Raw genomic sequence first — 26518 nt, forward strand, 5'->3', positions numbered from 1 at the left:
ATGGGTACATGAGAGTTCATTATACAGTTCTCACTATATTTGTAATGTGTTTAAAATTTTCCTTAATAAAAGGATAAAAACAATCTACACTATTCCTACCCTCCCCTCACACAAAAAAATATGCACACATACACAGGCCATTAGTGACTGAGAAGCCACTTTGAAAAATGCTATTATATAAAATGTTTCAAATTATAATGACGCTATGACAGGATATACTGCTAGGTCTTACCCTATTGGGATGAAAGACACAGTAAAGTAGCTTTAAAGATGGAGGACCTACAGAGATACATAAACTATACCTGGTTCCTTATTATTTATTTTTAAAATTAAATTTTTTTTTAGTACTCTCTATACCCAACGTGGGGCTCAAACCCGCAACCTTGAGATCAAGCATCGTGTAACTCTTCCGACTGAGCCAGCCAGGCACCCCAGGTCCTTATCCTTCAAAGAATTAATTATACCACCAACTGACTCTCTAAGAAGTCTTCCTAGGGGCACCTGTGTGGCAAGTCAGTTCAGCATCTGACCCTTGGGTTTTGGCTCAGGTCATGATCTTGCAGTTATGAGACTGAGTCCCCACGTTAGGCTCCACACTCAGTGTGTACTCTGTTTTAGATTCTTTCTCCCTCTCCCCCACCCCTCCCTTCCCCACTTGTGTTCTCGCTCTCAAAAATGAATAAATAAAATCTTAAAAAAAAAAGGAATGGTCATCCTAATCTCAGGAACATCACTCAAGAAACAAAGCGTCCAGGATTATTTTCCATCACACACCAAGGCTTTAAAAAACAGCAGTCTGGGGTGCCTGGGTGGCTCAGTAGTTAAGCACCTGCCTTCGGCTCAGGTCATAATCCCGGGGTCCTAGGATCGAGCCCCACATCGGGCTCCCTGCTCAGTGGGAGGCCTGCTTCTCCCTCTCCCACTCCCCCTGCTTGTGTTCCCTGTCTGTCAAATAAATGAATAAAACCTTTAAAAAAAAAAAAACAGCAGTCTGTTACATATCGACCTTTGGTATTCTAAACACCAAGGTTAAATATATATATATTTTTAAAGAGTATTTAAGGGGGGCAGTGAGCACATGAGCAGGGGGAGGTGCAGAAGGAGAGGGAGACAAGCAGACTCCCCGCTGAATGGGGAGCCCAATGTGGGGTTCAATCCCAGGACCCTGAGATCATGACCTGAGCTGAAATCAAGAGCAGGATGCTTAACCGACTGAGCCACCCAGGTGCCCCTAAGCACCAAGGTTTTGGTGAGAGAAATGAGAAATACTCATTTCTAATCTTTGATGCCTATACTAGTCTGATATTATATGGCCTGAAAAGACTTTTTTTTTTTTTAAAGATTTTATTAATTTATTCATGAGAGATGGGGAGAGAGGGAGAGAGGGAGAGAGGGAGATAGGGAGAGAGGGAGATAGTGAGAGAGCGAGAGAGCGAGAGAGGGAGAGAGGGAGAGAGGGAGAGAGGGAGAGAGGGAGAGAGAGAGAGAGAGAGAGAGAGAGAGGCAGAGGGAGAAGCAGGCTCCCAAGGAGCAGGGAGCCCGATGCAGGACTCAATCCCAGCACCCTGGGATCACGACCTGAGCCGAAGGCAGACGCTCAACCATCTGAGCCACCCAGGCGCCCGAAAATAGACATCTTGATATTGGCCTGAAAATAGATATATTGATATTTGCTGCACCCTAATAGAAGTTAAGGCAAAAATGCAAAAATCAATAAAGAGTAAATAAGGAACTACCACATTTTAAAATTTTATGTATTTATTTGACAGAGAGAGACACACAGAGAGAGGGAACACAAGCAAGGAGAGTGGGAGAGGGAGAGAAGCAGGCTTCCCGCGGAGCAGGGAGCCCGATGTGGGGCTCGATCCTAGGACCCTGGGACCATGACCTGAGCCGAAGGCAGATGCTTAACGACTGAGCCACCCAGGCGCCCCTACCACATTAATTTACATAAATGACGAGAAATAATGAAAAGCAGAATATCAGAGGCACTGAAACAGGCATGAAAAACTCATAGTGCTGACCCTTTATCAATCGATACACATGCTTGAAAGAAAAATAGGAACGGACGAGCCAATGTGGGAAGAGAAGAGGCAAGGAAAAGGACAGCAAAAAATAAATAACAGTCTAAGAACCATGCCTATTCTGTGTCCTGGAGCAAGTTATTGGTGTCTATTTCCATCTTCTCATTTGATTTATATTTCCACTGAGAGGAAGGAGTAGTGGGGGGGAAAAAGATGGAGTAGTAGTGAAATTTCACTGAAAAGCTTTGGAAGCCCACGCACTTTGGATAGAAACTATCTCGTATAAGGTTCTTTAGATACTTGTAGCTCTATCACACTTGAAGAGATGGGATTATTCTAAAAATTCAGCCCCTGAATTCTAAGAATGCCAGACTGTTACTTCTTAACATTCAAACACCACATACAATATCCACTGAAAAATGAAGTATTTACAGGAAATCTTTTGGATTTAAGAATTCAAAAAGCATAGCTCCAGTTATAGTACCATGAGTTCAACTGCTTTTCATTCTCTGGTACAACTCAGCTTTAAAGCATCTGCTTAACCTACATCCTCCTTGATTAAAGGGAGATTAGAGGCCCTTCATGACTACTAGACAGCTAGTACAAGGTATCAAAGAGAAACATTAATAGGAATGTAGTACAATAAAAATCTCTCCTAAGAGTCAACAAGAGCAACTGGAAGGCAGTAGTAATAGATTCTCCTTTTGTCTATGATTTTTTTATCCATAGATCAAAGAGCCTGAAGGATTTCCTCTTGCAGGAAGTTGCCTAGAACGTAACCCACAGTACATATGGAGGTAGTCATTATAAACACCAAACCACAGTGCTACTTATTCTGAAGGAAGAAGCTAGTAATTTTTTTAAAGCATCAGAATAGTATAACAGTGAAAAAGATGGAAAAATGCTATTTTAACAGAGAAAAAGCTATATATTTTCTTTCTAAAAATATTCTGAAAAGACACTTAATTTGTTTATAAAACAAAAAACATAAAAGATATTTTTAAAAGCTCAAGTCTCAAGTGACCATCCCCAGGCTTTACTTTACAAAAGAAAAAACTAAGTGAGTACAGACTGGAAAGAGTACCTTTAATTTTAACCTGGTTCGACCTTCTTCGTCCAGCATTTCCTCATCTTCAAATTCATCTTCATAATATTGAGGGTCAAAAGGTCTACAAAATGTTTTTAGATTAAACTTACTAATCATATTTCTAAGGATTATTATTATAGCTATATAATAACATCTCTATTAATAGACACCATTATACTAAAAATCATAATTAAGAGTTAAAAATTAAAAGTCATAATGGTCAAATATCTTCATGTTCAACTTTAAGGAAGTATTCAAATCACTACACCTTCTTGAAAGTTGGTGTTAATACATACTGCTTGAAAGGTAAGGCTAAATAGGTTAAGAGTAAAGCATATTTTTAGTTAAGTCTTCCAAAGAACAGGCCACACATGCTCTAGCTTTCCACATCAGTTCGCCCAGGAAAAAAAATTCAAATCTCATAACAGCTAGCTTGTGACTTAGTGAATAACAGCCATCAACACTAACTGTCCCAAACCGTTAGCTTTTCTAGATCCACAATGGCAGCTACAGTGTGCGTTTGCAGTTTCTCTAGCAAAGTTCGCCGCTCTGGATTTCAGCTTTTTCAGGGCTGCACTAGTCAAAAACAACCAAAGGCTGGTGATGTCTATTAATTCATAAGAAAGTATCAAACTGCTAAAAACAATTACAAGCATTAAGTCTCCTTTACCAATGGTCCATACTTTTTCCACCACATGATATGCTTGATTTATTTTTTCAGAGACACATGATGAGTTAACCATTTTGTGATTACTCACCTTGTGTAAAAAATCAGAAAAATATCAACATTCCACATTATTTCTATCCAACATCTAGAAATACTTTTAATTGGACCCCCTTACCTGGGCTCTACACTGAGAAAGTTGGGCAGTTTAACAAAATATAAGTCGTTTCCTAATTCAGTGGTTTACTTTGGGTATTTCTACTTCTATTCTGGTCTCAGGAATTGGTTCCTCCTCCTGTTGATCCTGAGGCAATCCATTTTCATCCTAATAAAATATTTATTAGAATTTCAGAGCTTGGAAAGAACTTTAGAAATGGTCTAGTCAGCTCAACCTCCACACTTTTAATGACTTAGGTAGACAAGAAGCATACGGAGACTTTGGAGCTAAAGCAGTCCTCAGTCTCTACCCTACCCACCCAAGCCGCCCACCAAAAACCACAAGATCAGTTTTGGAAGCATCAATAGAAGAAAAGAATGTCTTTGTGATAATCTGTGTTCCACTTATTCACCAACAAAAGTCACTCTATCAATTACAATCAGAGAAGATTTTCCACACAGCACACTCCTTGGCATGAACAAGAAAAACCCTAAAGATCAATGGTTCTCAAATCACAAATTCTTGCAGTCTTATCTCTTCAGGTGTATCACCAACCTCTTGCTGGGCTGTTATTTCTTTTTCTTTGTTTTTACAACCAGTTTCTCCCAGTGGTAACAATTTTACAAACTATATAGTACAATATCACAACCAGGAGACCGACCCTGATACAATGAGATGCAAAACATTTCCATCACCACAAAGATTCCTATCACCTTTTTCTATAGCTACATCCACTTTGTTCTTACCCTCATCCCTCCTTAATCTCAGGAACCATTGATCTCTTCTCCATTGCTGTAATTTTGTCATTTCAAGAATACTATGCCAGGGGAATCATACAGCACGTAACCTTTCCGGACTGGCTTTTTCTCACTCTGCATACCCTGGAATTCCATCCAAGCTCTTGTGTATATCAATATGTCAATCTTTTTCATTGCTGACTAGTATTCCATGGTATGGATGTACCAGGGTGGCTACTTCTACTCCCCCTTATAAACAAGATTTCCCTACCTAAGAAAGCCATCTGTTTCTTGTATTTTCATACTGCAAATCAGTTGGCAACCTCCTCCTCTTGGCCTAACAGCAACCCGAAATCTCTGAAACGTTTACTTAGCCTTCAGTAAGGGCCCAGTTCATACTGGTAATTTTACTTACAACAGGCTGCCCTGGAGTAGGTGGTTTATCTTCTCCATCACTCCCTGATGATATATCATCTGCACCTCCAAACAGATCCATGGTTCCACTGTTATCTTTAATATTGAGGGAGAAGTCACAGTATTAGTATTTATAACAAAGGGTCTTCAAAGCTATCACTTCCACATATTCCCAAGGTTTCTGGACCAGGCACCAGGAAACCACCCAAGCACAACTCTGAACCTGGCTCTCAAAGATAGGATCAGAGAGCCTGTGGAGAGAGAAGGGGCAAATTCAGTGAAAAGCAAAACTTCACAGGAGATGTCTTTTTCCCTTCATTTACTGCAACCTTGTCTTCCATTTTCCTTTACTCTCCAGGAGCCCAAATGTCCTCCTACAGGTCTAGATACTCACATTTGGGGCTTAAGCACTCAATACATGCCTATTCTCTACATACTCCCTCAAGTTTTAAAAACTGCAGACCCTGGTCTACCATCTGAGGCAGAACTTCACCTAGGTTTGACAAAACAACAATAATTTGTAATAAACCAGGGTAGCATAGAAGAGTGGGTAAAAAGAGGGGCGCCTGGGTGGCTCAGTCGTTAAGCGTCTGCCTTCAGCTCAGGTCATGATCCCAGAGTCCTGGGATCGAGCCCCGCATCGGGCTCCCTGCTCGGCGGGAAGCCTGCTTCTCCCTCTCCCACTCCCCCTGCTTGTGTTCCCTCTCTCGCTATGTCTCTCTCTATTAAATAAATAAATCATAAAAAAAAAAAAATCCTATTAAAAAAAAAAGAAGAGTGGGTAAAAAGATAGGAAGGTGGTTAGAAAGTAGACTGCTTGCAACTGGGATTATAGAAAAGTTACAATTATTGGCAATGACATAGTCTAGGATAAAACTAGGAGAGTGAGCTATTGAGACAAGGGGGAGGACAGATCACTGAAAAAGAAGAGACAATCTATTAGAATGGCCCAAATCCAGAATACCGACACCACCAAATGCTAGCAAAAATGTGGAGCAACAGGAACTCTCAATCACTGCTCATAAGAATGCAAAATGTTATGGGCACTTTAGAAGACAGCCTGGCAGTTTCGTACAAAACTAAACAAACTCTTACCATATGCTCCAACAATCATGCTCCTTGGTATTTACCGAAAAGAGCTGCAAGCTTATGTCCACACTAAAACCTACACACAGATGTTTATAGCAGCTTTATATATAACTGCCAAAACTGGGAAGCAACCAAGATGTCCTACAGTAGATGAATGGATAAACTGGTACATCCAGACAATGGAATATTATTCAGTGCTAAAAAGAAGTGATCAAGTCAGGAAAAGACATGGAGGAAATACATATTACTAAGTAAAAGAAGCCTATCTGAAAAGGCTACATTCTGTATGATTCCAACTATATGACATTCTGGAAAAGGCAAAACTAGAGAGACAGTAAAAAGATCAGTAGTTGCCAGAGGTTAGGGGGAGGGAGAGATGAACAGGTAGAACACAGAGGGTTTTTAGGGCAGTGAAACTACTCCATATGATACCAGATATGATACCATAATGATGGATACATGTAATTACACATATGCCCAAACACACAGAATGTACAACACCATAGTGAACCAGAGTGAAGGGTAATAGAAACTATGGGCCTTGGATGATAATGACGCATCAGCATAGGTTCACTAATTGTAACAAATGTACCACTCTGGTGGGGAATGCTGTTGATGAGGGAGATTATGCATGTGTGGAGGCAGGAGGTATATGTGAAATCTCTGTATCTTCTCCCAATTTCACGGTGAACCTTAAACTGCTTTAAAAAAAAAAAAAAGCCATAACAATTAAAAAAAAAGGCACAAGGAAGGTCAGGGTATTGAAAGTTCATCTATATGGTAAAATCAAAATGAAAACCCCACCCACAAACACTCTCCTGCCTCCCCCCTTCTTTTAAAGATTTTTATTTACTTGTCAGAGACAGAGAGAAAGAGTGCGCACAAGGAGGGGAGAGGCAGGTAGAGGGAGAAGCAGGCTCCCCACTGAGCAGGGAGCCCAATGTGGGACTCGATCCCAGGACCCTGGGATCATGACCTGAGCCAAACACAGACGCTTAACCAACTGAGCCACCCAGATGTCCCTCTCCCTGCCCCCCCCCTTTTTTAAGACTCATTTGAGAGTGAGGGCGCATGTGAATGGGGGAGACAGAGAGGGAGAATCTCAAGCAGACTCTCCGCTGAGCGTGGAGCCCTGACAAGGGCTCGATCTCAGGACCCTGGGATCATGAGCCAAAATCAAGAGTCAGACACTTAACCGACTGAGCCACTCAGAAGCCCCTCATGTCCCTTCTTGATTCATTTTCTTCCTAGTTCTTATCACCATCTGACATACTATATATTTAACTTACTTCTTATGTTGTCAGTCTCCCTACCCTACCCTGACCCTAACAGCATGTGAGTTCTACAGGGAAAAGGTCTTTATCTGTTTTGATCAATGCTACATTCCCAGTGCCCAGAAGAGTACTACTACACAGATTCTCAATAAATAACTGAATAAAATGAAAGAATGAATATATCTAATTCTCATAACAACCCTCTAGGATGGTTAACATCATCTCCCTTTTATACATCAGAAAACTGACACTCTCTCTGACAAATAAAATCTTTAAAAAAACAAAAAAAGAAAAGATGCCTGGGTGGCTCAGTTGGTTAAGTATCTGCCTTCAGCCCGGGTCATGATCCCAGGGTCCCGGGATCGAGCCCCGCATCAGGCTCCCTGATCAGCGGGAAGCCTGCTTCTCCCTCTCTCTCTGCCTGCCGCTCCCCCTGCTTGTGCTCTCTCTCTCTTTCTGACAAATAAATAAAATCTAAAAAGAAAATTGAAGTGTAGTAAGTAATTAATTTGAACAAACTCATACACACCTAGAAAGTGGAGCCATGAAAATTCTAAGTGAGATCATCTGATTCCGAAGTCAGGGCACATAATTGCTAGTTGTCTTTAAGTGAATCCCAGAGCTTGCTCTTCTGCCAGCCCTCTCCTTTTCTTTCTAGCTGACCCTCTAATTACTTTAGTTGTAGTGTTACTTATGATAATTTATATAAGCTATTTAACATTAATGTCTAATTACCATTCAGTACAATGATGGTTGTGCATAATCAAAACTGTATTTGTAGAAACGTTTACACTAACATCTTTATTGTATAGCAATCTGCCATTTGAAACAGTCATACATAGAGATGTATAGGTAGATCTTTTATCCTTACAACAAACCTACCTTACCTAACCTTGGGTTTTTATGACAAATTCTTCATCTAACCCACAGCTTGAAGAATCAAGTTCTTTATGTTATTAACCTGTTAAGGGCTTAAGAACAAGTTGTCCTGAAACTATCAGTATTCAAACTAAAGAATGGAGGTTACCACCCCAACCAGAGCCTCAGCCTCCTAGCAACACATTCATCTAACTATAAATGAAGTAGGAAAAAAAAAAAGAGGGGCTCTTGGCTGGCTCTGTTGGTAGAGCAGGAAACTCTTGATCTCAGGGTCATGAGTTCAAGCCCCATATTGGGCAAAGAGCTTACATTTAAAAAAAAAAAAAGTAGAAGAAGTAGGCTCTTCTTCAACTGATTAAGCACACTTTTTAATATCCATACAACTTCCTGTGTACACTAAGTGTATGCACACTCTTCTCTGTGGGTCTTGCAGTCTGGGGTAAATGCCCAGAGTCAGCAGTGTGCTACAGTTAAATGCAGAAAGAGAGACAGAAATATATACATATGTATGTAAAAGAAGTAACTGGAATACCTTTTGGTACCTCAGTGTCACTATCTGCTTCTGAATCAGAGGCAATTGCATTCTTGCGTTTCATTCGTAAAACTTCATCTTCACTATCACTGCCTCTTGCAGATTCTGTAAGAGTAGAATTAGAGGTTCTTCATAATCACAGTCATTTCTTAGCTTTGAATTATGTGCTTTAAAAGCAACCCTGGGGATAAACAAACTGTGGTATAGCCATGCAATGGAAAATTACCCAGTAACAAATAGGAAGGAACTACAGATACATGTAACAATTTGGAAGAATCTCAAATGCATAATGCTAAGTGAAACAAGTCTAAATGAAAGAAAAAAGGCTACATACTATATGATTTCATTTTTCTGATGACTTTCTCAAAAGAAACAAAACTGCTGTGATAAAACAGATCAGGAGATGTCAGGGAACGGGGTGGAAAAAGGATGTGACTACAAAAGGGACAGAATGAGGGAGTTTTTTAGAGTGACAGACTGTTCTGTGGTGGTGATTACACAAACATAGGCATTAACATCAATAGAACTGTACATACATACACAGACTAGTTAATTTAAAACTAAAATTCATTAAAGGAACATTGGTTTCTATAAGCAGAAAAATTTGATAGAATGAGAAAAGTAATACTGAAACTTATGACCAAATTTATAGGACTTGTTACAAAAAAAGGATAAAAGAGGTAAAAATACTGCAGTGGAAGAGACAAATAGTTTACCCTTGAACAACATGGACAGTAGGTGCATAGATCCCCCACCAAACACAGAGTCAAAAATCCATGTCTGACTCCCCAAAAACAACTACTTATACCCTACTAATGACTGGAAGCCTTCCTGATAACATAAATAATAGATATTTTATATCTGTATTACACAATGGATTCTTACAATAAAGCTACAAAAAGAAAGTATTAAGGAAATCATAAAAGTACATTTACAATAATGTACTGTATTTAATGAAAAAAATCCCCATATAAGTGGACCCACATAGTTCAAACCCATGTTATTGAAGGGTCAAATGTATAACATATCTCTGGATGGTACAATTATTTATCTAATTGTAAACTTTAAGAAAATCACTGTCCATCTAGGTAAGAGTTAAGCAGAATGCCCAGCTATAGATTCCCTACCATAACCCTAGTCTTATGTTACTCTGCTAGTATTGGGGAAGTAATGCATGAGCCTTAATGATTCTGCTAACTGGGTAAAAATAACTCTACCCAGAACCAGTTACTGAATACTTAATTGTAGCCCAGTAGTCTAGATAGATCTATATCCATCTCTCCAAATTTTCTGGCCTCCTCTCCTAAATAATGCCAAAATGTGGTCTTGAAAGCTATCCTGTGAGGTAAGTATTACAGGGTTAAAGACTTCCTCCCCCATATATAAGCTAAGATAGGATCAATATGTAATTACAACCAGTAACCTATAGAAATGAAACAATCCAAGAATTACTTAAGAATTCTAACCTAATCGAGATTACTTTTACAATACAAAGAAATAAGATCTCTAAATTTCTTTAATATTCTATATGAAGAATGTGTTAACTTGAGAAAAACAGTGTAAATGGATATCATAAAAGCGGGACAAGAAGCCAAAGTTTGGCTACATGTTTCCTGTAGTCTCTAAGGAATGAATATTCTGACCCAAGCACATCTCTCTAGAAGGATGCATATATCAAGCTACCATAGCACACTGAGGTCAGCCAGCCATGTTTTCATTTTCTGGATGTTATGCTTCCCAGGCAACCTCCTGATACTATCATTTGGCATCCAATGTCAATTTTCCCCAAGGGCAAGAGAGAAATAACTGATCCTCCTGAAACAAATAATTTTGCAATTTGATTTTTATAAATTAGTTTGTTGTGCATTTGATTAGTCTGAGTGAACTCCTTGGAACCTAATTACCTCTGGATGATCAAATTTTGGATCTCAAAAAACTGAGCTGAAACATGGTATTTACACCTCAGTACAGCTACCCTATGGAGACGATTTGTAGGCATTGTTTTTTTCCCCAGGCAAATCTATTCTCACCTGAGGCATGCTTCTCAGTTATCCACCAAAATGGAACCAACTCTATTCATTTTCTAGTTACTTAAGCACCATACATCTTTCTCTAAGGCTGTCCTCTTTAAATTTTTTCCTTCTTGACCTATCAATTAACAAACGAAGGGGGTAGAAATAATAAATGCATTACAAAAAATTTTTTAAAGCAAAACGTATACTTAGAAAAGACTGAAATGGAGGGACAGAAGAGAAAAACAGGGCACTAGGTGGGAACGCAGAAAGAATAAATGGGCCACTGCTGCATCTGGGTGCTTCTACTAAACCATTTTGGCTCTCCTAAATGCATTACCTGATTTATGATCCTGTTCCTCTTCATCATCTGAATGCCTGTGTTCTTCATCTGAGGCCTGTGGCCTTTCATCATCAGAATTTTGCATTTTCTCCTCATCAGACATCTGTGGCCGTTCTTCATCATCAGAATTCTGTTTCTCATCGTCATTATCAGAAGCTGCTGGCCGTTCATCCTCAGAATTAGCCTTCTCCTCCTCAGACAGTTGTCTCTCATCATCTGAAAGCTGAGGCCTGTCCTCATCATCCGTGTTATGCATTTTCTCATCATCATCAGAATTCTGCAGCTTATCTTCATCAGATCCTTGGGCCCTCTCCTCATCATCAGAATTTTGCATCTTTTCATCATCTGACTGGTCACTTTTATCTTCTCTGTCCCATTTTTCATCATCTGAATGTGCTTTTTCAGAACCTTCTGCTTCTGAGTGATGGCTCCCTCCATCTGACCTATGACCTTCATCTTCATCATCATTATGGGCTTCTGATCCACTATGCTGATCTACATCTGAGGGGTCATTGTCTTCATGGTCAGAATGCTCAGAAGCTTCTGATCTATTGTCTGATCTTTCAGACTGATTATCACTCCCACTGTGATGTGAAGCTCCCTCATCCTCACTGTCATCTCCAAACAGTTCCTTATTACTTGGCTTTCCTGAATCACCCCTTTCATCTTGATCACTTTCACTGCCAGAGGCATTACTGCCAGAAGCAACATTCTCTTGATCAGAATCCGAGTCTGATCCAGAATCAGAATCTATGAGATCACAAACACAGGGTGATGTCAGTGAAAAAGGCAGAGTAAAGAACACCAGAAGTCAATCTCAACATAAAATTAACTTAAAAACATGTAAAAACTGTCAGAATCAATTTTCTCTCTACTCAGGAAACTAACCAAAAGTTGCAGCAACCAGGGAAAGGCAGTGAGAGAGGGAACACAAGCAGGGGGAGTGGGAGAGGGAGAAGCAGGCCTCCCGCTGAGCAGAGAGCCCGATGCGGGGCTCGATCCCAGGACCCCGGGATCATGACCTGAGCCAAAGGCAGACGCCCAACTGACTGAGCCACCCAGGTGCCCCAAAATAAATCTTTTTTTAAAGATTTTTTATGTATTCACGTGAGACAGAGAGAGAGCAAGAGCAGGGGAGAAAGACAGAGGGAAAGGGAGAAGCAGACTCCCCGCTGATATGGGAGCCCAACGCGGGGCTCAATCCCAGGACCCAGAGATCATGACCTGATTTAAAGGCAGATGCTTAATCATCTGAGGCACCCAGGCACCCCTGGACAAAATAAATCGTAAGACAAAATTGTTACAAAATAAAAAAGGGCATTATGAAATCAAAAAAGCGTCAATCTGACATGAAGATATAACAGTTATATAGGCACCAACAGAAAAAGTGCTCAACATCACTCAGCATCAGGGAAATACAAATCAAAACCTCAATGAGATACCACCTCACACCAATCAGAATGGCTAAAATTAACAGGTCAGGAAACGATGGATGTTGGCAAGGATGCAGAGAAAGGGGAACCCTCCTACTCTGTTGGTGGGAATGCAAGCTGGTGCAGCCACTCTGGAAAACAGTATGGAGGTTCCTCAAAAAGTTGAAAATAGAGCTACCCTATGACCCAGCAACTGCATTACTGTTTACCCCAAAGATACAAATGTAGTGATCTGAAGGGGCATGTGCACCCCAATGTTTATACCAGCAATGTCCACAATAGCCAAACTACAGAAAGAGCCTAGATGTCCATCAGATGAATGGATAAAGAAGATGTGGTATGTACACGCACGCACACACACACACACACATACACACACAATGGAATATTATGCAGCCATCAAAAAATGAAATCTTGCCATTTGCAATGATGTGGATGGAACTAGAGGATATTATGCTGAGTGAAATAAGTCAATCAGAGAAAGACACATATCATATGATCTCAGTGATATGAGGAATTTGAGAAACAAGGCAGAGGATCATAGGGGAAGGGAGGGAAAAATGAAACAAGACGAAACCAGAGAGGGAGACAAAGCATAAGAGACTCTTAATCTGAAGAAACAAACTGAGGGTTGCTGGAGTGGAGGTGGGTGGGAGGGATGGGGTGGCTGGGTATGGACACTGAGGAGGATAAGTACTATGGTGAGCGCTGTGAATTGTTTAAGACTGATGAATCACAGACCTGTACTCCTGAAACAAATAATACATATGTTAATTTAAAAAATTTAAAAAAAAAACCATATAGGCACCTAAAAACAAAAACTGACAGAACTGAAGGGAAAATAGTCCAAAAATAATAGTTGGAAATTTCAATACCCCACTTACAGTAAGAGCCAGAACTAGACAGAAGATCAATGAGGAAAGAGAGGACTTAAACACTATTAACCAACCAGACATATAGATAACAATAGAACACTCCACCACCACCAGAGCATACATTCTTCCCCCCAAGTGCACATGGAACATTCTCCAGGATAGACCATATGTTAGGACCCAAAACAAATCTTAATAAATTTAAGAAGGTTGAAAACACATTAAGTATCTTTTCTGACCACAATGGAATGAAACTGAATTCAGTACCAAAGGAAAATTTGGAAAACGAATACATGGAAATTAAACAATGTACTCAATCAAGGGCTCAAAGAAGAAATCACAAGGGAAATTAAAAATATTTTCAGATAATGAAAATACAGGATACCAAAAGGTAAGGGATGTAGAGAAAACAGCGCTGAAAGGGAAATCTGTAGCTGTAAACACCTACATTAAAAAGGAAAAGGGGAGCCTGGCCAGCTTAGTCAGTAGAGCATGGAACTCTTGATCTCGGAGTCGTAAGTTCAAGCCCCATGTTGGGCACAGAGCTTAAAAAGAAAAGAAAAGAAAACTTTCAGACTGATAACCTAACCTTTCACTTTAAGGAACTAAGATAAAGAAAACTAAACCCAAAGCAAGCAGAAGGAAAAATAAAGATTAGAGCAGAAATAAATGAAATTGAGAAAAATAAATCAATGAAACAAGTTTGTGCTTTAAAATATTAACATAACTGGGCGCCTGGGTGGCTCAGTTGGTTAAGCGACTGCCTTCGGCTCAGGTCATGATCCTGGAGTCCCGGGATCGAGTCCCGCATCGGGCTTCCTGCTCAGCAGGGAGTCTGCTTCTCCCTCTGACCCTCTTCCCTCTCGTGCTTTCTATCTCTCATTCTCTCTCTCTCTCAAATAAATAAAATCTTTAAAAAAAATAAAATAAAATATTAACATAACGGACAAACCTTTAGTCAAACAGACCAAGAAAAAGATGACTCAAATTACTGATAGTGGGGACATTAATACCAATCTTACAGAAATAAGGATTAAAAGAGAATACTATAAACAATTCTATGCCAGCATAGATGATTTAGATGAAATGGATTAATTCCTAGAAACAGACTACCAAAACTAATTCAAGACAAAATAAAAAATCTGCAAAGACCTGTAACAAGTAGGGTTTGAATCAGTAATCAAAAAATTTCCAACAACATGGGGCACCTGGCTGGCTCAATTGGTAGAGCATGTGACGTTGACTCTTGATTTCAGGGTCCTGAGTTCAGGCCCCAAGTTGGGTGTGGAGCCTACTCAAAAAAAAAAAAAAAGAAAAGAAAAGAAACCTTGGGTGTCTGCCTTCAGCTCGGATCACGATCCCGGGATTCTGGGATCGAGCTCCGCATCGGGTTCCCTGCCCCGCGGGAAGCTTGCTTCTCCCTCTCCCACTCCCCCTGCTTGTGTTCCCTCTCTCGCTGTGTCTCTGTCAAATAAATAAAATCTTAAAAAGAAAAAAAAATCCAACAAAGAAATGCCCAGGACCAGATGGTTTCACTGGTGAATCCTATCAAATGTTTAAAGAATTAATGCCTATCCTCAAAGTCTCCCAAAAACTTGAAGTGAAAGGAACATCTCTTAACTCATTCTTTGAGACCAGCATTACCCTGATACCAAAGTCAGGCAGGATGTCACACAAAAAGAAAACTACAGACCAATATCTCTTATGAATACAAATGCTAAAATACTAAACAAAATACCAGGAAACTGAACCCAGCAGCACATTAAAAGGATATACACCATGACCAAGTGGGAGTTATCCTAGGAATACAATGGTAGTTCAACATTAATATGACCATACTAACAGAATAAAGGAAAGTGAGCATCTTAATTGATGCAGAAAAGGCATTTGACAAAATCCAACACCCTTTCATGATAAAACTACTCAACAGACTAGGAACAGAAGGGAATTTCCTCAACCTGATAAAAGGCATCTACAAAAACCCACAGCTAACATATGTAATTGTGATAGCACGGATGCTTTCTCCCTAAGATCAGGAACTAGGATGTCCATTCTCACCACTTCTATTCAACATTGTACACAAAGTTGTAGCTGGGGCAATTAGGCAAGAAAAAGAAATAAAACTACCCAAATTAGAAAGGAAAAGGTAAAACGATCTCTATTTGTAGATGACATGATCTTGTATGTAGAAAATCCTAAAGAATGCACACACAAAAAAACAATTACATCTAATACGGTCAGCAAGGTTGCAAGATACAAGACTGACGAACAAAAATCAGTTGTGTTTCTATACACTAGCAATGAACAATCCAAAAATAAAATTAAGGTAACAAATTCGCCTACAATAGTATCCAAAAGAATAAAATACTGAGGAGTAAATTTAACTCAGGAGATGCAAGACTTAAACAATTAAAGCTACAAAACATTGTTGAAAGAAATTAAAGATACCTGGCACAATTACACATAGAAGAAACACATTGGGCCTAGGTAGATATTCTACCCATTGTTACGGCAAGAAATTTGTCAGGTGTAGTTATTTTTCACAACTCTTAGTTATTATCTCTATCATTATTGAATAATGAAATATGCTAGGCCTAACCGGAATTACCCTGTCACATCCATACTACCTTCAAGACCAATAGCAACCTTCGAGGACAGATTTGGAAGACATGGAAGAAAGCAGCAACAGACTCACAAGAAAGTAAAACATGAAGCCCAGAGAAGCAACCACCTCCATATGTCACTACCCATACATTGAGTTTGCAATAGGAAAGCAATGCAGGGTATACTTACTAAACTATTGCTTCTACCCATCAAACTATTTATCAAATACGTATTAAGATCCGTGTAAGCTGATGGGGCGAGAGGAGACAATCTTTTCATCATTCTATCCCCAACACCCAGCAAAGTAACTGGAACATAATATGGGCATCAGTATTTATTGAATGAACAATTTCACGATAGTGAGTCATGGGAGAGCTCACATAGAACTGTGCCTTGAAAGGCAAAAGAGAGACAAGTAAAAATGAGGGGGAAATGAAAACATTAACAAAGATAATGGAACAAGAGTATACAGGACTCTATACTTCCAGACTCATCCTGACTAGAACCTCCTGGACGCGCATCTCGATAAAGCCCTCACATTACATTTCCACCTAGTGCTCCCTTCACTACTCTTTAAAAACAAAACAAACATAAAAAAAAAAAACAATAAATTGGAATTAGAGGAAAAAAGAGCAACCTCAATAACGTACTTCGCTAAGGAAAAAAGTAGATAGATTACTTTGAGCCTGGAGGGTTGCAAGAATTCTGAACTTGGTCTTGGGGCCCTTTCTCACTTCAAATAACTCTCATTCATATTTCAAACTCAAACTATCTACAGTCCTTGTGCCAGAAATATTCCCATGCACCAATTATTCATTTCATCAACAAATCCTTTCTCTCTCCTCTCCACTGATCCCATACGCTCTCCAGTCTAATACCATAGACTCAAATTCCAGTTTCTGCACAGGCTCTCAGAAGACACATTGTCTCCGGTGCGTAACGTCTATGTATAGTCCTATCGCGGTATCCTGCCAGTCTTCCTCACCCAGACATTTCAAACTCCGCATCACGCTACACTCTGGTTTCAATCAAGTGGCTTTTCCCAACCCCTCTGTAAATTCATCCATCTCAGCCCCCTATTCCCGAGCACCTAATGTCCATTCATTCACAAACAGCTCTTACTTGCGCTAGTCTGTGCAAGACAGGACAGAGCAGGACCCCAAGGTTCCTACGCGGGCTGCGCAGGCTCGCCCGCACCGCCACCCCTGCCCGGCGCCCCCCTCCTCCCCACACGCTCCCAGGCACCGCATGCTCCACGGACACCAACAACCCCGAGGTTCACACTGTTTGTCCCTCCACTCCCGCCAGCCCTGGGAGGCTGGTACCGCCGGGAGTGCAGGGGGCGCTGAGGAAGGAGTGGAGGAAGCGGCACCACTGGTCCGCAGTGCCTGAGGGTTCGTAGACCCGGAAACTGGACCGCCGTCAGGCTCCCGCCGCAGAAGCCCCTACACGCACCCCCTCCCCTGAAGCCCAACCGATCCCACCTTTACGCTCAGCATCGCTGTCGGCGTCGCTCCCGAAGAGGTCCTCCATATCCGCCATTGCCCCGCACGTCTACCGCTGCCTCGGCTGGGGGCGGCTCCGCGACTGTTTTTACGGCACGGAACCAACGAAACGCGACAGTGTCGCAAAGATTCGCTAAAAGCCTCCTTTCCTTCTGTGACCTGTTTTCCCCTGCAATTGGAAATCTATACTTGTACACTGTTATACGTCCACAAAAGGGACAAATCCTGCCCTTTCAGTCGATATCTGTTTCTGTTTGCAAGGGCTCTCGCCGAGGGTGGGGCGTCCCCCGTCTGCGTGTCCGCGGAGTGGGTGGTGCTTGAGGCTCTCGGCTGAAGGGCCGCAGACCGAGTCAAACCTGCCACGAGTCAGGCCTGAAGTCTTTTGTTTCCTATTGACCAGCTGTTCTCAAATGGTTGAGAGCTCCAAAGCGCTTTTCGTGTAGGTTATATCTATTGCTATTTACCGTGTTAGTAATTAATTATATTCAAATATTAAATTTAAATTCAAAGTGTTTAAATAACAAACATTAACATGAATAGCATTTAAAAATTTTTTGAACGACTATATTGTTTCCCAAACCAAAAAATAAAAAGTGGAATCGTTTTATATCTTTAATGCCTGATTCTAAAGAAGACCGCTCCATTCTCATAGCTGCTTCTACATTAAATCTGCTGAGAAAGGTTTTGGTTGAAGTATTTGGATGAAGAAAATCTGGCCTCATACAGATACGCACGTAATTAAGGAGAGGGAGGAGCTCTCAGACTCCTTGAAAGGGTCTTCCTCGGTCCACTTTTTGACAACTGCAGCTTTAGAGCAGTGTATCTCAAACAAATTTTCCATCTTAACCCAGTACACACTTCATGTATAAAATGAAATAAGTATTTCACAAAACAGTACTTCCTTTCCCGCTAAAATACAGTCTGAGATTTACTATTCTCTTTTATTCTATTTCAGCTTTTGTTTTGGTTCTAATGCCCGCAAGCGGTACACCCAATAAATTGCTTTCATGTTTTACTAATGGATTGCAAACTGGAGCTAGAAAAACAGTGTTCAGAGGATTCCATTGTATTTATTTTGCTGGCAAAAAGTTTTATTTTGGTAGGAAGTGTGGCTATAATTTTACCTTATAAAATCAGACCGTAAGAGAATTTTCATAATAGTGCTAGGTAAACCCTCTTGCTTCATAGAAGCTTAAAGAAATGAAGTGACTTGCTCATGTTAAAGATTAGGTCTTTTTTAGAAAGCTTACATTTTGGTTTTTAAAAATGTACATCTGTGTTAAATTATTATCTTATTAGTCTAATATAAGAGTTTTGATGTCAGACAGGCAACAATGGATTTTTAGTTTGGAGATTATGAGATATAATTTTGTTGCAAATAAGAGTGCCTGACAGGGTTCAAATGGGCAAGAGGTGGGACCTGGTATGTTATCAATCCTAGAGCTGTCTTGTATAAAGTGGAAAATGGAAGACTGGGTAGATGGGATCACTTTAAAACTTTTGGGAATACTGGAAAAATAAGTATCCTATTTGATTGTGATTCAATTTCATTTTCATTCAGAGTACTATCTTTGAAAAGTGCACTTATTAAATCTCACCAAATTGAATTATAGTGAGGCCTACTGAATCACCATGCCTATATTCATGACTAACAGAATTTGTGTTTTTTTCATATGAATACTGCAAAACAAATAACTTCTGGTTCTTTAATTTTTTTGTTGTTTTTGTTATACCTTATCCTGATCATTGTTCTTCTATTCATTGTCTTTCTTCATACAGAATACAATATATTCAGTTAGATTTCAGCTAAACCAATCACAATTGATGCATTGCTTGCCTGAGGCTACACTCAGGTGACTTTCATTGATGTTTAGAGTATTAAAATAATCTATCCACTTACTACCAAAGACAGAGAAGTTCATCCTATTGGGTTTGTGTTTGATTAATTTAAATTTGGGTGTTAAGGGTGCCTGGGTGGCTCAGTTGGTTAAGTGACTGCCTTCGGCTCAGTTAATGATCCTGGAGTCCCAGGATAGAGTCCCGCACCGGCTCCCTGCTCAGCAGGGAGTCTGCTTCTCCCTCTGACCCTCTTCCCTCTCGTGCTCTCTATCTCTCATTCTCTCTCTCTCAAATAAATAAATAAAATCTTAAAAAAAAATTGGGGTGTTAAGATTATCTCTTGATTTGCTCCCAGGGATAGAGAATTTCATCTATTAGATGTGTAATTAAATAAAACAACTGCAGAGCAGCTTTACCTTGTTTCCAAATTTTTTTTAAGAGGTTGTATCTTTTTCCCCATTTTTTGCCTTTATAAGGTGAAGATAGATCCTCAGAACTGTGACCTTTGAGACACCACAATATCCCCAAAGAACAGAGACTCAACCAGGTTGATTACACAACACAACACAATTATTGTATCATTACAGACATTTTTACAAGGTAACAATACCTTTAAGACTTATAAAATATATGCTAACATCAAGTTGCAAAACAGTATAACATCTTTAAGACTAAGAGAGAAAACAACAGCTTGATTAAACAACGGATTAGTTGAAATTTCACTCCATTTATGGTAAACTGCTGCTCCACAGGAGGATCATGTGACTTATTTCTGAGTACTGTGGAAGGAGGTAGCCTTTAAAAAGGGACAGGTTGGGGCATCTGGGTGGCTCAGTTGGTTAAGTGACTGCCTTCGGCTCAGATCATGATCCCAGGACCCTGGGGTCGAGCCCCACATCTGGCTCCTTGCTCAGCGGGGAGCCCTTCTCCTGCTCGTGCTCTCTCTCTCTGTCAAAAAAATAAATAAAAATTCTTAAAAAAAATAAATAAAATGGATGGGTTGATCTGAACTAGAGAGGAAGAGAGAAGTCCTGCAGTTTCTGTCTATAGCAGTAAGTCAACAATGGGGTAGCCCATTTCTTGGAATATGTGAAGCATTCACTCATAGTCTGCCTTTATTAGATTCTTTACTGTTGGGGCCCTGCAATCAGTGCTATAGGGATGTAAAAATAAGATATATGTGTATAAATACATATATATATAAAAGAGTTTGAGGGAAATGAAACATATAGTCTAAAACATCTGAAGAATTTAAGTTTTAGAAGTAAATTATAAACTATGTACAGGTTGGGGTGCCTGGGTGGCAAAGCCCGTTGAGTGTCAGACTCAAAGTTTCTGCTCAAGTTGTGGTCTCAGGGTCCTGAGATCCAGCCCCATGTCAGGCTCCATCCTCTGTGCACAGTCCACTTGAGATTCTCTCCTCTGCCCCTCCCACTCATTCTCTCTCTCACTCTTTCTCCCCCTCCCTCCCTCCCTCCCTCTTGAATAAATAAATCTTAAAAAGAAAAACAAAACTTTACATACAGGTCCTGAAGAATGGAAAGCCAAAAAATGATCAACATGAATGATGGTTAGTCAGGCAAGGTTTCTTGGTCTGGATATCTGTGTCCCCTCAAAATTCATGTTGAAATCCAAATGACAAAGTGATGATATTAAGAGGCTCCCAGGGAAGTTTGGGAGGTGATTAGGTCATGAGGATGGAGCCCTCATCAACAGGATTAGTATTCTTATAAAAGAGGCCCTACAGAACTCCCTAGCCCTTTCCAACATGTGAGGACACAGCAAGAAGGTCCTGTCTATGAAGCAGGAAGAAAAGAGGGCTCTCACCAGAACACAGTCACTCTGGCACCTTGATCTTGGACCTCCCAACCTCCAGAACTGTGAGAAACAAATTTCTGTTATGTATAAGCTCCCCAGTCTGTGGTATTTTGTTAAAGCAGTCCAAATGGACTCAGGTTGATTCAAGCTAGATTATTGAAGTAATGGGAAGGAACCCAGTTTTCAGGATATAAAATTTAGCAGAACTTAAAATTCAACAAGCAAAACTTCCATTAGTTTAATCGAATCTATGCCCAGATTTACGTGAAGTTCCAGAACACTGTGGCTAAAGAGAACATTTATCAACTGACATAGAAAAGATGTGGGATGAAAATGACATTGGACTTCTCAACAATACTGAAAGAAAACAAAATCCTGAAGGGAAATGATCCATTCTAGAATTCTATTCCCACCAACCTATCATTAAGTACAAGGAAAGAATAATGATACTCTGTGTAAGCCAGCCAGCCTCTCTGTAAGCAGTCTAATTGCCCTGACGCTGCTATGCTGTGAGGAAGCCCAAACTAGACACACAGAGAGACCAAATGGAGAGGCCCTCAACTACATAAGAAGAAATATCTTAAAAAGAGAGAGACCTAACCAGCCCTCAGCTGCCGTAGACTTCCTGTGGTTCCAGCTCCATCTGAATACAACCTCAGTGAGAGACCCCAGGCCACAAAGGCCCAGCTGAGCCTTTCTGAAATTCCTATCTCACAGAATCCAGAATACAATGAGTGGGTGTTGTGGCAGAGTGACACTAAGCTTTGAAGTGGTTTGTTATATAGCAATGGCAATTGGAAGAATTACTAAAACATGTTACAATCTATGAATTGTGACCCACCAAAATGAAGAACTAAACCAAGGAAGAGAAAAGCTTTAGGGAAAAAGGAAACCCAAGATTGGAAAGAGGCAAAAGGGGGGGGCGCTTGGGTGGCTCAGTCAGTGGAGTGACCAACTCTTGATCTCAGGTCTTGATCTCAGGGTCATGAGTTCAAGCCCCATGTTGGGTGTGGACCCCACTTAAAAAAAAAGGAAAGAAAGAAGGAGGCAAAAAGAATCCCTATTATTCTAGAAGGCTGCTGGTCCTGTATGGAGCAAGAGGATAGAAGGCTCCAAGAGAACAGTCTGAGAAGAAAACGAAGCTAATAGAATACCTGCTACATTCACTCATCCAATAGGGATTTAAGTGCCTCCTCTATGCCTGAAACTATTGTAGGCCCTTGAGATACAACAGAGAAGAAAACAGACAAGCATCTTGTTCTCAGAAACTTGCATTTTGGTGGAGGATGAGACACAATAAAGGAATATACTAATAAATTTATGAATAAATACACTTTCAGTTTTGTATATTTTTATCTGATGTGTTTGAATATTTTGAATGGTTATTTTTCTGTAATTAGTATATAAAATATTTGTACCTGACACATTAAAACTAAGCAAACAGAAAACCAAGGCAATTATTACCTCCAAGGAAAAGAAAATGAATGTACATACAGAGTGCTATGCAGCTCAGCTGGTAATAATAAAAACATAACACATAATACCTATGCCTTGTGCTAGGCATGGTTTTGAGTGCTTTTTATATAGGTCCACAGTCCTTTATCCAAAACTCTTAGAGCCATATGTGTTTCAAAATTCAGATACTTCCCCAGATTTAGAAAGGGAATAGAGCACACATATAATCTTTATTACTCAACACATCCAATTAGGTCTGAGGAGTATCCTAAATCAAAATTAAATTTCTATGGTAAAATGTACGAAAATCCAAACTAAGAGGGATAAACAGAACTTTAAATAGCTTTAGGTCAATTCCAGGCACCATTTGCCACCAGATGTTACCTACTTTCTATTTCAGAGCTTTTTGGTTTTCAGAATTGTGAATAAGGGCTTCTGGGCCAGAACTAAGTATTCAATCCTATTATATTCCTATTTTATACATAAGGAACCTGAAGGAAACACAGAGAACCTAAGTAGCTTTGCCCTTGGTTACACAGCTAATAAGACTTGCTTGGTCATAATTATGTAAACACTGAGTTTAGTAGTACTATTTGACTTTTAAAATGTCACACACATAATTTTAGTGAGGACTATTTTTATGTTTTAATATGGAAAGATCCAAGACACATGAGTTCAGAGGAAAAAACATTCTGAATAGTGTGTATATAAAGCTACCATCAAATTTTAAATGTGTGTGTGTAACATGTAAATGGATACACTGTCTCTGGAAGACTGCAACAGAAGCAGAAACAGAGGAGCAGAGCTAAGGGACTGGTGGAGAGAAGAGAAACCTCACTTTTCACTGTGTACTTTTCGAAACATTTGAATTTTATACCCAGTGGCTGTGTTCAAGATTAAATTTAATTTAAATAGTAAGGGGATAGATACCAGAATGTCAGTACTGCTTAGTTAACTCCAGATGCTCAGATTTTATTTTACAGTAGTCCTCCCTTATTCTTGCTTTCACTTCCCAAGGTTTCAGGTACCTGCAGTCAACTGCATCGGGAAGTAGACAATCCCCCTCCTGACGTGTCCTCAGAAGGTCAATAGGAGCCTAACGTTGCATCATAGTGCCTACGTCATTCACTTCACTTCAACACATCATGTGGGCATTTTATCATCTTACATCATCACAAGAAGAAGAATGAGTACAGCACAGTAAGATATTTTGAGAGACCATATTCACATAACTTTTATTAGTACATTGTTATAATTGTTATTTTATTATTAGTTATTTCTTTGTACTAACATCTTTTATTGTTGTCAGAAGAGTGAAACTTGTTTCAGAAGCTCCACACTCACACAAAATTCTATATTAATTAACACAAACAGATCAGAAACCGAAACAGTAAAAATGAGTAAACAAACTGAAAATTACAAATACTCATCCTGCAGGAAAAAAAATGTTGTAATAAATAATGAAAGAACACAAAAATTTTAATTCTACAGCATTACTAATAATGCTAGTTATTGGTTGTTTTTGTTAATCTCTTACTTTGCCTAATTTATAAGTTGTACTTTAGATACATATGTACAGGAAAAGTCATAATGTCAACATAGCATTCACCAGGGGCAGACAATGAGGGGACTAGTGTATTTTGTTCTTTTCTATGTGTTTTAAATTTTCTACAATAAACATTTATTAGTTTTAGAGTAAGTGGGGAAAAATCTTTTTTTAGGAAGTACACTCTTTATTCAACTATATTTTTCCTACTACTTTGGTATCCAGGATCCTATGACCATAGAGGTCTTCAGATTCTGAAGAGTGAGTAAATCTTGGGTTCTTCAGCTAATAATAAATGACAGTTGTTGTTATTGCGTTACTCCACAGTAGGCCTCAAGTAATTTTTTATAGAAGCTCTGTTTACTCAGTTGGAGTTATAAAAGTTATTTGAATGACTGGGTGGCTCAGTGTGTTGAGCGTCTGACTCTTGATTTCAGCTCAGGTCACGATAGCATTGTGAGATCAAGTCTCAAGTTGGGCTCCATGCTGGGTCTGGAGCCTGCTTAAGATTCTCTCTCTCCCTCCCTCTCTGTCCACTGCCACCCCCCTTTCCAGGTCCTCGCTTAAAAAAAAAAAAAAAGTTATTTGAATGTAAAGCTAATTACCTCATGGAAGAGTTTTCAGGCTACCAAGAAAAAGACAGAAATATACATCTCATAGTAAAATTTAAGCTGTTTTCCAAAATGATAGCAGCTCTTTTCCCAAATCTCTTTTCTCTCACCATCATTAATCAAGTGTCAACTCCAAAGCACTAGTCAATAATTGTTCCCTATGCAAATGAGAGTTTGCACAGCAAACACGAGCTTGGAAAATGTCCCAGTACACTTCCTATGAAAATTTGCACTTACGTTGAGGAAAAAAAAGAACAGAAGAAAAATAATGAGTCAGGTAATTATCCATTTCTTAGGACTGAAGCAAAGGTTGTCCTTTTGAAACCTCTCCTCTTGAATCTAAGTTGGTTTAGACAGTGGCTTCCTTGAATAGGTGGAATTTAGGTTTCTCCCTGAAGCTTCAGGGTTACGAGGGAGGTACGTCCTTAAAAGACCTATGCAGCGAGCACACGAGGCTGACGCACTCAACACTAGAAAAGCCGGAACATCGACTGACTACCGGGGGAAGGAATTAGAAGGAACAAAGAAAGGGGAGGCGGGGCGCTGCGCTTGAGGGTGTTAGTAGAGGAAGCCGAGTAAGCCATTTGCGGCAAGGATACCAAAGAAGCAAAATGAGAAGCACAGGGAAGGAGAAAAAAGGAGAAATAGATTAAAGAAACAAAGTGAAAGGAGGAACCATCCACAAGAGAAGAGAATGGGGGAAAAAACTCTTTTTAGAGAACATAATAAAATAGTACTAAGGTAGGGAGAATATTGAAACAAAAGTGGGAAAGCACTCCCAACATTATAATCAAAGAGACAGACAAAAAAGTTAGATTTACCAACTGCCAACCAGTATTTTTACAAATCAGAAGGAACCACCAAAACAGATTCGGCTCAAACCTAAAACAAAACTGAAAATGTCACTTTACAATAAAGCTAATCAATCTCTTCACTAGATTTCCTTATTCAGTTGGTTCTTTTAGAATCAGTTGAAAATGCAGTACAAATGCAAAGATACCATCTCACTGTAGAGTGGGAACTCCGGGCATGCAGGCTGTATCTGGCCCTCAGCATATTTTATCTAATCCACAGAGGGATTACCAAAAGGAGATACACTGTATTTCACACTTGGAATTGCAAAAAAGCATTCCCGTATTAAAACCCTCAGCGGTAATATGGCAAAAGGCCACAAGATGGTGATGGTATACCCTGGAGAGACCTCATTCATCGGCAAAATGGGGCTAGAACGCGCGCCCGCGCGCGCACACACACACAAACACCTCACACACACACACACACACCACACACACACACACACACACACACACACACACCCTTATCAGCTTTTCCTTCATAAAAAATTGGCTAGGGGAGGGACAGTGGCATGAAGAAAAGAAATTTGAAAAACATTAACGTTAGATAATAATAAAATCACTTACTTTAACAAAACTTAGAAGTATTTATCCATTTGGTTTCTCTTTTTTTCCCAATTAGAAAACAACAAAAACAAAAACAGTACTTTTAACATGGGTAAACACCAAAAAATTCTTTCTGTATCTGATTATTATGTATCTATTGATAAAGTGATATATTTGAATAAAGTAACTACTACATTTTTGGGAAATTTCAATTTTTTTCTTG

The 26518-nt window shown here is 39.7% G+C and overlaps 1 protein-coding gene across 1 annotated transcript in view; it reads right to left on the reverse strand.

Annotated features, from left to right (window-relative positions):
* Window positions 1–17856, reverse strand: part of LOC113910289 (RNA polymerase-associated protein LEO1) — a 35450-nt gene extending 17594 nt beyond the window's left edge. Inside the window, 7 exon segments of the mRNA XM_027572292.2 lie at window positions 3109–3193; window positions 3954–4015; window positions 4017–4100; window positions 5085–5179; window positions 8858–8962; window positions 11210–11962; window positions 17606–17856. Coding sequence (XP_027428093.2) covers window positions 3109–3193; window positions 3954–4015; window positions 4017–4100; window positions 5085–5179; window positions 8858–8962; window positions 11210–11962; window positions 17606–17663 — 1242 coding nt within the window. The 5' untranslated portion in view covers window positions 17664–17856.
* Between the last annotated feature and the right edge of the window lie 8662 nt (window positions 17857–26518).

This window comes from Zalophus californianus, chromosome 6 (assembly GCF_009762305.2).
Source record: "Zalophus californianus isolate mZalCal1 chromosome 6, mZalCal1.pri.v2, whole genome shotgun sequence".
NCBI classification, from domain to species: Eukaryota; Metazoa; Chordata; class Mammalia; order Carnivora; family Otariidae; genus Zalophus; species Zalophus californianus.